The 12,752-nt window shown below is 39.3% G+C and overlaps 2 protein-coding genes across 9 annotated transcripts in view; one reads left to right on the top strand and one right to left on the bottom strand.

The window, feature by feature from the left end:
- Positions 1–4,493, bottom strand: part of LOC111977703 (nck-associated protein 1) — a 66,189-nt gene extending 61,696 nt beyond the window's left edge. For 5 of the 8 annotated variants that reach the window (XM_024007281.2, XM_024007298.2, XM_024007288.2 and 2 more), the window contains exon 1: positions 4,200–4,492. In XM_024007281.2, the coding sequence (XP_023863049.1) occupies positions 4,200–4,319 (120 nt within the window). In that variant the 5' untranslated portion in view covers positions 4,320–4,492. Of the gene's footprint in view, positions 1–4,199 lie in introns of all 8 variants that reach the window. The other 3 variants (XM_024007257.2, XM_024007263.2, XM_024007273.2) reach the window with 1 other exon arrangement.
- Positions 4,494–4,964: 471 nt separating this feature from the next.
- Positions 4,965–9,508, top strand: LOC111972323 (dual specificity protein phosphatase 19-like). Its single transcript, XM_023999328.2, has 4 exons — positions 4,965–5,344; positions 5,673–5,719; positions 5,811–5,963; positions 7,371–9,508. The coding sequence occupies exons 1-4, from the start codon at positions 5,122–5,124 to the stop codon at positions 7,587–7,589; spliced, it is 642 nt and encodes a 213-aa protein (XP_023855096.1). The 5' UTR covers positions 4,965–5,121; the 3' UTR covers positions 7,590–9,508.
- The last annotated feature ends 3,244 nt before the right edge of the window (positions 9,509–12,752 follow it).

Raw genomic sequence — 12,752 nt, 5'->3', positions numbered from 1 at the left:
ACTGTGTCTCTGTAAGTACAGTATTTCCCGTCGGGATTAAACTGTGTATTGCTATTCTTTTCTAATAAATGTACCTACCATACAGTGGGGTCCATACTGCCAGTTAAACTTCCACTATATTGCTGTTGGGTGCATAGTTTAATGTAATTCTTCTCAGGCTGAGTTCTAAAGATGCTAGATACAGTAGGCCTTCAGTACAGTACCATCTTCCCTGATATATATCTCCTCTCTACTGACAAGTCCTGCATAAGAACATCCTAGATAAGAGTGAGCTTCCTGTTGTCTCTGTAAAGACTAGGAGGGTTCTGAGGAGGGGCCCTGGGCTGCTTCCGGTTTAGATTTCCCCTTCAATTATATGACGTCATAAGAAGCTCCCCTCTCCACAAACAAGGTTATTTTTGATAATTCTGGAAACCAACAAATTCTTTTTTTAAATGCTACATTGCATTATAAGGGGGTCATACATGTTTATGACAAGTCTTACAGTGTACTATAACTACACCGTAAAGCATTATACCGGTTACTCACTTTAAAAACAAATATTGCACTCTGTGACACTGATACACTACATAAACATTATCGTGACAGAAATATTATCATGGGAATCAGGTGGTTGTGTAAGTTACATCAATATAAAAAGCAATACTGCTGGCCCAGACAGTAGTGTCCAACTTGCAGCCAGCTGTCATAGCAGGGGTCTCATTGTTTTGCTGTCAACAATGTTAATGCTAAACTATAGGCTCTTCTTGGTACATAATCCCATATTGTTGGCCACTGAATCTTCAGATTCACGTTACTTGCCGAGTGGATATGAACAAAATACAATAGATCTCTATTTTGGATGAATTGTCTGTTTAATTCTGTTTGATAAAGCAGCTTGTCTAAGCAGGTTGATTTAATGAGGTAGGCCTAGTAGACTTGTGCAGTAGACTACAGTAATGGGATACACCTGTGGTAGTAGTATTACATCAAATTAAATTGTATTTGCCACATGCCTCGTAAACAGCAGGTGTGGACTAACAGTGAAATGCTTAGAAGGTTTGTGCGGTAGGAATGGGCAGTAAACGTGTGCCGTAGGACTACTGCAGAAGTGTACAATTGTTTGATTTACTGAGGTAGGCCTTTGCACCAGCCTACAATCACAGTAGCTACAATCACAGATGAAACAGAAAAAGACATCTGAGATTCTTCCTAAATGCTTCTGTCAGCTAGTATCAATGCCTACCAGTTGCCAAGCAACAGATCTGTTAGTTCAATGCACAAGCATCAACCTGCCGCCACAGTTTCAATAAGTACAGTATGTTTTTTGATAAAACAAGAAATGTACCATGGGTATAAAACCTTTGGCATGTAGCCTATTGTGTCATGCTGAACATAAAAACGGAGGTATATAAATGGAAATATATGAGTAATAGGCTGAATATTACACACAAATTGACTGCAACAGAGAGTGACAAATCGTCACACAACTAAGCTCTTGCGTGTAGTGACAATCCTGTATCTTGTGGTCATCATGATAGTCATCTTGTGTCCTGGGGTACGTTTTTTCCGACTGAATTCTGTATCTGCATAATGTTTTTATGCTAATGTTTCTATCACATCTAACTTGAATTGAGAGTTGGGAGTGAGGGAGTGAGACACAGAAGATGATTGTGTGGTGCCTATAAAGGGATAGGCCTACTAGGCCAGGTAGACCCTCAGCACAAGGGTTGGTTGGCTGGAGGGTACTAGCAGACAGACAGTCAAGGCAGAGAGGCATGATTCTCCACTAGCCTCCATTCAGCTACACACTGGACAGCCTTCTATCTGCTGCCAAGTCGGCAAAGAATCTCTGATACCCAGTTATTGTCTCAAATGGCACCCTATTCCCTATATAGTACACTACCCTGGTCAAAAGTAGTGTACTATATAAGGAATAGGGTGCCATTTGGGACACCGACACAGTACTCTCTCTCATCATTAAAGGACTGACTGTCACTGTATCAAAGTCATTAAAATGGACTGCTACACTCTAAGAATGCTCTTCTCTGTTACACTGACTGAAACGTCTAGTAGGGTTGGTTGGTACACAGATTGTCATACTGTCTCTGTACCATACTGAGGTATACGGTATTACTGGAAGTGCACACAAGGGACACACAAAACAATTTTAGCAGGGATCTTGATCCAGGATGGGATTGAATGTTTCTGCTGTAACCAAGAAGCTTGATCATTACATCTAGCCACTTAGCTAGCAAGTTAGCAAACCAAATACATAGCCGGAGCCCTGAGCTAGATATAAATTTCATATAGTTATACTTATATTTATAAACAGTGGCGTAGCACGCACCCCCAGAGCTGCTGCTGTTTTAATGCTATTGAAAACCATACCTTTGGTATTTCGAAATACCTCGGTATACGTTATAAATGGTATATCGCCCAAACCTAACGTCTAGTATGGAATCTGCCATTCATGACACACCTCGCCAGTCCCCACTATGAATAAGTAATATATCAGTCACCCAAGCCACGGACTGTTTACCTGGCTACCGTCTAGCAGATGGAATCAGTACAGGTGCATCAGAGCCAAGACAGAGAGACTAAGAAGCAGCTTCTATTACCAGGCTATCAGACTGTTGAACAGACATCATTAGCCATCTATCAGGTCACACACACACACACACACACACACACACACAAAACGCTGCTGTCCCATGTCAGAGACATTGAACCACTGGACACTTCCTGTTTCACACTGAGTATTTAAATACTGTATTCCCAACATAATGCATTCTAATATTTATACAACTGTACTTTGTATTTAGTTACACTGTTTATACACACTGCATATTTATTTATATACTGGATTCTTGACATTGCTCACTCTAATATATCTACTGATGTACATATCATTCTTAGTATATCCTGTGAAAAGTATTCCGGTGTACATACATATAGATTGCATTTTTATTACTGTTACAGTGCTATTTGAGTTGTTAAATTGGATTCATCCTGACATTCGTGATTGCTTATTGTAACTTGTTTATTACTCTTTGATTATTTGTGTACTTGTTTGACATTATACTGCATCATTTGGAGCTAGTAACACAAGCATTTTGCTGCACCCACTATAACATCTGCTAAACTGTGTATGCAACCAATAAACATTGATGACTTTTATTATTATAAATTAATAGTGGATACTAATACACTAGTAATAATGCTACTAAGAGTGGTTTTCTCTGTAGGGTTTTACAATTTGTAAATTAAACACCATGGGCCAATTTCCCAGACACAGATTAAGAGTCTTGGACTAAAAAGCACTAGACTTAATTTGTGTCCAGGAAAGTGGCCCTAGTATGGAATCAGTATATCACAACATCCCCACTATCACTATGAGTAAGTGTAACAAACAAATCATAAGTACCTCTAAAACTGTGGCTTCTTTAAAATACTTCTCCCTTCTATCCCAGGAAAATGTGTGTTTACTGAATGTTTTTCAAACCAGGACCTATACAGTATGTGCTCCGGTGCATCAGGCATTTATAACAACCATATAACATACATGTATACCAACTGTAGATACTGCCGTGCCATTGGTTAGTAAGTAGTATGCTTCAGTCATTATGTGCCAATATGTGTCTGTCAGATGGTAACTGCTAATCTGACTGATTATAAATGTGTTCCCATTATATTGATCTCCGACTTCAATCTTAGCATTGGCTAAAGAACCTAGAAAAGCATTCCTTTGTCAATTTATTTGACTAATATTGTGGTGCTTTATGCAAGTATGCAGGAGAAACTATGTAGCTAGCTAGCCATCAAGCACAACATTTACTGCAAAGCTAGGCATGTTGTTACATTATAGGCTATTTCAGTGAGATACTATTTTATTTCAAGCCAGTGAACCATAGCTTTCAGTAAGTAGCCTATGAGTTACTATTCTTTTTACACGAAGATTGAAATAGACCAATCTCAGAAAACAGTGATTTATTTGTCCTATTGATGAGTGGGCTTGGCTAGCCAAATAACGTTAGCTTATCTGCAACACATTTTCAAGAGGGCCTTGACTGGCATTCTGCAGCCGTAGCTGTCATGCTTTGGGTTTCAAAACAAAGGTTTCTGCCATACACCACATATGATTTTGGGGTGTTTGATCTTTCAATCTCTTGAATGCAGTACAATTTATTATGAACCGAAGAATTACACTGGTATCTTACCTTCTTGATATTATAGATGCGAGTGAGCATTCCGATGCCCCTGTCGTTCAAAATGGTAAATTTCTCGGCCAGTTTTTGCTGGCCAGGTTGGAGCGAGCCGCGCGACAGTGTTGCCGACATAGCTACTGATTCTTGTAAAATATTTGTTGTAGAATTGCTGCCGCGTCTTGTTTGTTGTGAAAATAGTGACACTCCAGTGCTACAATGTTACAATTCGCCCATTCTGTGGGTGGAGCGGTTTCGCCAATCCCCACTCCTCTCTCCCGTCGCGGTTTTTACTAGGTGTTGTCCTATTTTACGAAAACGAGGCTGACAGGCTGTTTCCTGCAATCCAAATGCACGTCACGTGACCAGCATTTTATTCTAGGGAAGGAATATGGGCCTATATGTAGGCGGCTACACCCACGACAAAATAGTTCTCAAGTATTTGATCCTACATTGAAGGCCTACATTAAAAAGGCAACAATAAAGTGTGGTTGGATGTCTCAATGTGAATATTTTATATTAATGTCCAAAATCCTCAGTTATGTTTGAACATTATGATGACAGCATGTAAAATAGACTTTGAAATACTATACCACTGCACCAAACTGAATAGCCTATGGGACACACACACACGCACACACACACACACACACACACACACACACACACACAATGATGGCATCATGTGATAGTGACATCTGTGACGCCTAGAAAAATACTCTGGCCCCCATAAAGGCTGAGTGACTAATCTGAGTTCTCAATTTTCAAGTTGGGGTTGACAAAACCTGCCCATCAACAYGCAGGAGTCCATTTGAACCAGGAGCTAGGCACTGTGAACATTACATCCAATGGAGTAGCCTAGACGGGTAGAGTGGCAGACCAATCTAACACTGGATTCTTTTTTTCTCCTTTGCTTTGTTTTGAGAAAACAAAGGTGATGCAGTCTCTTGCCCAGGAAATCAAGACATTTTCCAAGACCAATTTGAGAAAGCAATGCACCCGCGTGACGACGTTGAGCGGCAGGAGGATTATTGAGACATGGAAAGGGTCGACTATACATGTTGTAGAGGATAAAACTCAGCCTCAGACAGCATGCGGCTATGTGCAGGACAACAGCTGGGACGTACAAGTTGGAGTTATTAAACCTTATTTACTATTAGGTGAGTGGATGTCGATGAGATGTGTGTTATTGACAGGGGATAATTGACAGGTGCCTACACAGACACACATACTGTAGCTGTCAGTATGATATGAGGCCTTACGTTTTCAGTTTCTTGTCTCTGAGACTGAGTCTACTATATTATTGCATGTAAACACATTTAATCTTTCCTCAATATACCGTTTAAACTCATGTTTTTTTTTTTTTTAAACATCTTTATCATTACTGAAGTAAATATCATAAAAATATCTATGCTCAGTTAAAAATATTTCAATTTAAAACAATTTCTTACAGGCTCACAATTTGATGGTTGTTTTTTCTTGTTGTAGGCTCACAAGATGCTGCACATGACTTTGGCACTTTGAGAAAATATAAGGTATTGTTTTATGTCATAGAGATAAGCTTTATATTTAATAAAATTTTCTGTCTTGTTTTGGTGTTTCATAAATGTTCTTCTTCCATTTCAGGTGTCCCACATTTTGAATGTAGCCTATGGTGTTGAAAACGCATTTCCAGACCTGTTCATTTATAAAACACTGAGCATTCTGGATGTTCCTGATACTGACATAACATCCTATTTCCAAGAGTGCTCAAAATTCATAGACCAAGCAAATGCAGAGGTAAGTTGTATGTGTTTTCACAACATTGCAGGCTAATATAGTCTAATTGGGGGCTGMAATATCCAGTTTCCTTTTCGCTGTTTTCTTTATTTTTATGCTTTAATACCGTATCTTTCACTGCATTCATCTTACCTGACAGTTTCAACATTCCTACTCATCATGAAAGATGACACATCATGAAAGTTATTTACACTTGCTAACTTTTATGATTGATACCGGTCTCCATGATGTGGTGGTTGTAAAGAAAGCGGCATACGTTAATAATCAGATGTTTTATATCAAGGAGAAACTATGCATAGTCACTTTACCCCTACCTATATGTACAAATTACCTCGACTAACCTGTACCCCCGCACATTGACTCGGTGCCGGCACCCCCTGTATATAGCCTCGTTATTGTTATTTTTCACTTTAGTTTATTTGATAAATATTTTCTTAACTCCATTTATCGAACTGCATTGTTGGTTAAGGGCTTGTAAGTAAGCATTTCACGGTAAGGTCTACACCGGTTGTATTCGGCGCATGTGATAAATACAATTTTATTTGATAATCACTTTGCTGTATACAGTACATACTGTAGGTAAAATTACTTTACTTTAATAKAAATTTCTTTGAGTGTTCAAGTTGATGACCTGGCATATATCTGATACTGGACAGCAGTGAGCCAATGTAAGGCCTCCCTCCCTACCAGTAGGTATCTAGGTATCCTCCCTACCTCTGTATCCACTCTGTAGTAAATAATACATGGCTGAGTTTTCACCATGCATAATTTAGCCTGTTGTAGAAAGATCTTATCACTAGTGGCCCTTTGTTTGCTATACAACCTTTTACCAAATCGCTGTGCCTATCACGCAACAACCTGACACTGTCACATGTTGCAAATTCACCAAAGGTTTATGATTACAATGACTGGGCCTTTTGGAAATAAGTTTCCACTCTCTGTTGAATGGAGGTCAGTGGCTCTTTTTACTTCCCTATGTAATCTGGGATGCCATGCAGGGGTAACTCCAACTGCCTAATCAAAGCATCCATGTTGCTTTTAGCTAAGTGGGAGAATAACTCTATCACCTTATAGCTTGAAATTTTCCCATTATGTGTGATTAGCATAAAAGTATTTTATTAGATTGACCTGTGTGAATTGAAGACATGGGATTCAAATTTAAAGCAGCCGAGCACATCAGGTCTCATTCTATTGGACTGGATAGCACTAAACTGACATAATGCATCATACCCCCAAAACATTCCTTACCCCAGGACACTTCAACAGGTTTCCTGGGGTAAGGAACATATTTTTTTWAATTAAGTCCCTCAATTGACCACCTGATTACTTTTTTGTTCAAGCTGGGCTGAAGTCTGTTTGTGCACATTCTACTAACATAAGGCTTGTTTCTCTCGTCTTCCCCCTCAGAAAGGAGTTGTGTTGGTTCACTGCAATTCTGGAGTCTCGAGGTCAGCCTCGGTCGTCATTGGATACCTGATGTCCACGGAAGGAAAGCCTTTCAATGATGCGTTTACCTTGGTGAAATCGGCTCGGCCAGCCACGTGTCCAAACCCAGGGTTTCTTGAACAGTTGAAAGGTTTCAAACTGAAAGGGGGCATAGAAGCCAATGGTGTGGGCTATGCATGAGCAACAACAGCAACACCTCCAGAGCCAGAGTAATGCATTTCATCATCAGCCACTGTTTCTCACAAGGAGGCCATTCTGATGTGTCCAAAATTGTGCCCTATTTTCCTATACGGTATAATGCGCTGGGGACCTGGTCAAAAGTAGTGCAACATATAGGGAATAAGGTGTCATTTTGGATCTTACTAAGACCCCTAATACCCAAGGTACCCCAACATCATGTTGAGGTGTTCATTAGACTTAATTTTTTCAAAAGCCCTACAAAGGCCTATCAATATACACTGTGGGTCCAGTGTTATTCAATAGTTAAACATCTCTGTTATCAATTTCTATAAACCACTGAGGGTGGTATGAGGCCACAATTTAATAAAGGTATAAATATACAATTCTCAACTTTATGAACCATGTCTGTGCAACAATTCTTAAGTTCATTTTGAGTCTTTCCTTTTTTGTACCAAAACGTGTGAGGTGAAAGTTCGAGAAAACCGACTAAACTGTATTATTTAATATMGTTTTAATTTTATTAACTTAAATCTTGGTTTAAGAAATATTATGGACATCTTCTTACTTTGTCTTAACATATTATTTATTGTATGTTGGGATGTTATCTATGGCAAGGGATTTCAGAAACTTTCCTTGCCCAGGGTCCCCCACCCATGCAAACCGACAACCCCGGGACCCCCATCATTTGTTAGCAAAAGTAAAATAATGTATTGTCTTATCTTATCATCAGGTGAATGATAATTGAAAGTATAAGTAATCAATTTTAAATGAATAGATTTGGTAGACTGTTTAATTATTTTGACCTCCCTACAGTTCATTGGAAGTGTAAACTCGACTCAACTTGCTGTTGTGAAGCAAATTTTCAGCAATTCTACATATTTTTCCATTGAGTTGAGAGAACATTTAGCAGATTTTAAGCTAATTTCCAGCAATTCTATGCATTTTGCCGTGGCTACCGCTGTATGCTTCTGCTCAAACATTATTAAACCAATGTGCATGTGCCCTGGAATTTTCGATTCTCCCTGACTGTCTAGCTTTTATTTGATTGTTAGTTCTAAAAGATGCTACTACTTAAAACTATACATAGTTCAATATCTTTTCTGCATGCTTTCTATCTGGTTTTGGTAGTTTAAATTGACACTGAAACTGTTTTTCCATCCCGAAACGGCGGCCTAAGAATTTTCTATACAGAAAATAACCTGGTAATTAGCATCATATTAAAGGGATAGTTCGAGATTTTGGCAATGAAGCCATTTATCTACTTCCCCAGAGTCAGATGGTAGCATACTAGCTAGCATGCTAACGGTTCCTGTAGACTTCCAGTTATTGTGCTAACGGTAGTTAGCATTGGCTCGTGAAATTACCTCTAACGTCCTCCATACTGGACGCAGAGACTTAACAATAGTATCCACGATGGTATTCTGTTGTAGCAGCAATAATCCTAAAAAAAATTTTTTTCACATAAAATCCCCAAAAATATTTCCCCCAAGTTTGAAAACCCCTGATCTATGCGACGTTGAATAAGCTAAGATAATAATATACTGGAGGCTAGATTTTAAATGTTATAATGTACTTCCATGATTTTGTAACAGACATGCATTATTTTTGATGTTATTATTATAAGTTTAAAATTGGGTTTTTTTATTGCAAAAAAAATTACTATAATTGTGGGTGTTTGAAATATGATGTTTATTAATGTTAAATTATTTTATATGAACATGTTTGATAAAATGTTATGAACTCTTGTTCTAGAATGTAAACATATAATTATTGAAGTTAATTATTCTTCCATACTCAATGTAGGCTAGGCTACTGCTAACATTTACAACATGATATATGTTTCGGGAACTAGTGTGAATTGTGTTGTTAAGAACCTATGTTGATTAATGCATAAATGCACCCTTTGGATCAATGTGTGTGTGTACATTCAGAATATGTTTGAATAAAATATTGCTACTGAAGAGTTTATCTCCATTCAATTGAGTTTATAAAGTTATTCTATCCTATTCTATCCTTGTTGGCTGATTATCGTGACATTAATTACATCTGATTACAATGGCAGTATTATGTCCTTATGCATAATAACCACTTATAAACAAGTTATAATCATGTAATATAACATTTAGCAGGCTATAGGCTACTTAGACAGGACTAAACTCTTTGGACAGATGCACTCGATTAATGGGCTTAATATCACACATCGTCAAAGCAGTGTAATTTGATGATTAGAACATTATTATTAGCCTACACATTAAGTATGTTAACATGCACACGAATAATTCGATATTAACCTGATACTGGCAGTAAGCAGAGTATGTAAATAGTCACGTAAACACCTTACTCTGCTTATCTATTCGGCATAAGGTCAAAATCGAAGTAAACATACGCCGATTAAAACACCTGGTTTTCTGAACAATATTTCGAATTGTTAGGACATCTATACAGAGTAATCGGAGTTCAAGCGGTGTATTTGATCTGCGCATGTGCCAGGACCAGCAACGCAAACGTCCCTCTTATGCGCGAGTGAAGTGTGTTCACAAAAAAATTAAAGTATGCATTTTAGAAATAGTTTTCATGTCCAGACTTTATATGTCCGAATTCAGAATCAAATATGCTTCGCAAAAATAACATGGTCACTGTGTTAGAACGTTTATTTTGATTGGCGATTTTCTGCATTTAGCAAAAGTCCCATCAGGTACTGATGTCAGATGTGTCCATGTAAACAGGATCATTAGGGAGTCGTTCTTCTCGCAAAGCATGTACACGTTTTCAACTAACTATTATATTAATCTGACTATCCACTCACATGTTTGAATAGGGCACAATAATGCCAAATGCCGTTTGCGCGTATGCTAGTCACGTTCAATCACAACAGAGCGGTTCTAATATTGCAGCCTAATCGAGAGGATGCTGTGGTAGAAAAGACAACTGTGTTTAGACTACTGAACATCAATAGCAGCGAGCTGGRAAGTGACACCACGAAACTACTACAAGGCTACAACTAGGCTGTATGGCATGCTTCATATTTTGTGAGAAAAAAATCCACAGGCGAATATTGCATCCAACAGGTGTGGCCATGGGCTTTCTATCGCTGTGAGGTTTCGCTCGCGGGAAGGCTGTACCTCTCACAAGTTGACAAGTTTCGGCGGGGAATTCCGTATTCTACATGGGCACTCTCTCTTCGACCCTCACGCGACGGAAAACGGCAGTTGTCTCGGTCATAGTCACCGAGCGAGAAGAACCGGTTTGGACAGCAGAGAACGAGGACCACCTGACCGAAGCTGGACCGAGCGCCGTCATTAAAAATGCGGTTCAAAAGGTCGCTCGAGAGATGCAGAAGGTGTCTGTCATCAGCGAAGAAGGCAAGTGCTGAAACTTTCGTTGCCCTTATCAACGCATCATTAACTGTACGCTGTAGTCAGAGTGAATGTCAGTGCGCTGAATAGAGAATAAAAAAGAGTCAAGTTTCTATATATTGTAGGCTAAATACTACATATAGTGTGCACTTCAATAAAGGGCTTACGATTTAAAGGATTTAATTATTTATGCAGGTATTTATAATGTCATTCAGTTCATTCAATATTTCAACTTAACCTATACAAAACATTAAGAAAACTTTCCTAATATGGAGTCGGAAAGCGTTCCACAGGGATGCTGGCTGGCCCATGTTGACTCCAATGGCTGGATGTCCTTTGGGTGGTGGACCATTCTTGATACACAGGGGAAACTGTTAAGTGTGAAAAACCATCAGCGTTGCAGTACTTGACACAAACCGGTGCGCCTAGCACCTACTACCATACCCTGTTCAAAGGCACTTAAATCTATTGTCTTGCCCATTCACCCTCTGAATGGCACACATGCACAATCCATGTCTTAATTGTCTCAAGGCTTAAAACGACTTATTTAACCTGCCTCCTCCCCTTCATCTACATTAATTAAAGTGGATTTAACAAGTGATCAATAAGGGATATCAATAAGGGATCATAGCTTTCACCTGGATTCACCTGGTCAGTCTATGTCATGGAAAGAGCAGGTGTTCATAATGTTTTGTACACTCACATTGTCTCTGACAGACTACAACTTTTAATAGTTTTTTTATAAACTGTAGAAAGTAATCAGTTCTGCTAACATTTTTGGGGGGGAACCCGTTTCCTAGAACAATTGGAGTAACCCAACTCAAAGTATTCCAGTGTTCAATAGTTAAAGTACACTGAACAAGAATATAAATGCAACATGCAATAATTTCAAGGATTTTACTGAGTTACAGTTCATTTAAGGAAATCCATCAATTGAAATAAATAAATTAGGCCCTATTTTATGGATTCCACATGACTGGGAATACAGATATGCTTCTGTTGATCAGAGATACCTTAAAAAAGTGAAGTTGCTGGATATTGGAGGGAACTGGAACACTCTATCATACACGTCAATGTAGAGCATCCCAGACATGCTCAATGGGTGACATGTCTGGTGAGTATGCAGGCCATGGAAGAACTGGGACGTTTTCAGCTTCTAGGAATTGTGTACAGATCCTTGCAACATGGGGCTGCGCATTATCATGCTAAAACATGAGGTGGCGGATGAATGGCACGACAATGGGCCTCAAGATCTCATCACGATATCTCTGAGCATTCATATTGCCATTGATTAAGCACAATTGTGTTCATTTTCCGTAGCTTATGTCTGCCTATACCATAAGCCCACCACCACCATGGGGCACTCTGTTCACAGCATTGACATCAGCAAACCGCTCGCCCACACGACGCCATACACGCTATCCCGTACTGTTGAAACTGGGATTCATCCATGAAGAGCACTCTTCTCCAGCATGCCAGTGGCCATTGAAGGTGAGCATTTGCCCACTGAAGTCGTTTCTGATGCCGAACTGCAGTCAGGTCAAGAACCTGGTGAGGACGACGAGCACGCAGATGAGCTTCCCTGAGACGGTTTCTGACAGTTTGTGCAGAAATTCTTCGGTTGTGCAAACCCAGTTTCATCAGCTGTCCGGGTTGCTGGTCAGACTATCCTGCAGGTGAAGAAGTCGGATGTGGAGGTCCTGGGCTGGCGTGGTTACATGTAGTCTGTGGTTGTGAGGCCGGTTGGACGTACTGCCAAATTCTCTAAAACGACATTGGTGGCGGCTTATGGTAGAGAAATTAACAT

Source organism: Salvelinus sp. IW2-2015, linkage group LG2, assembly GCF_002910315.2.
Source record: "Salvelinus sp. IW2-2015 linkage group LG2, ASM291031v2, whole genome shotgun sequence".
Taxonomy (NCBI): Eukaryota; Metazoa; Chordata; class Actinopteri; order Salmoniformes; family Salmonidae; genus Salvelinus; species Salvelinus sp. IW2-2015.
The sequence above is the reverse complement of the archived record's forward strand: the minus strand, read 5'-3'. Positions and strand labels throughout refer to the sequence as shown.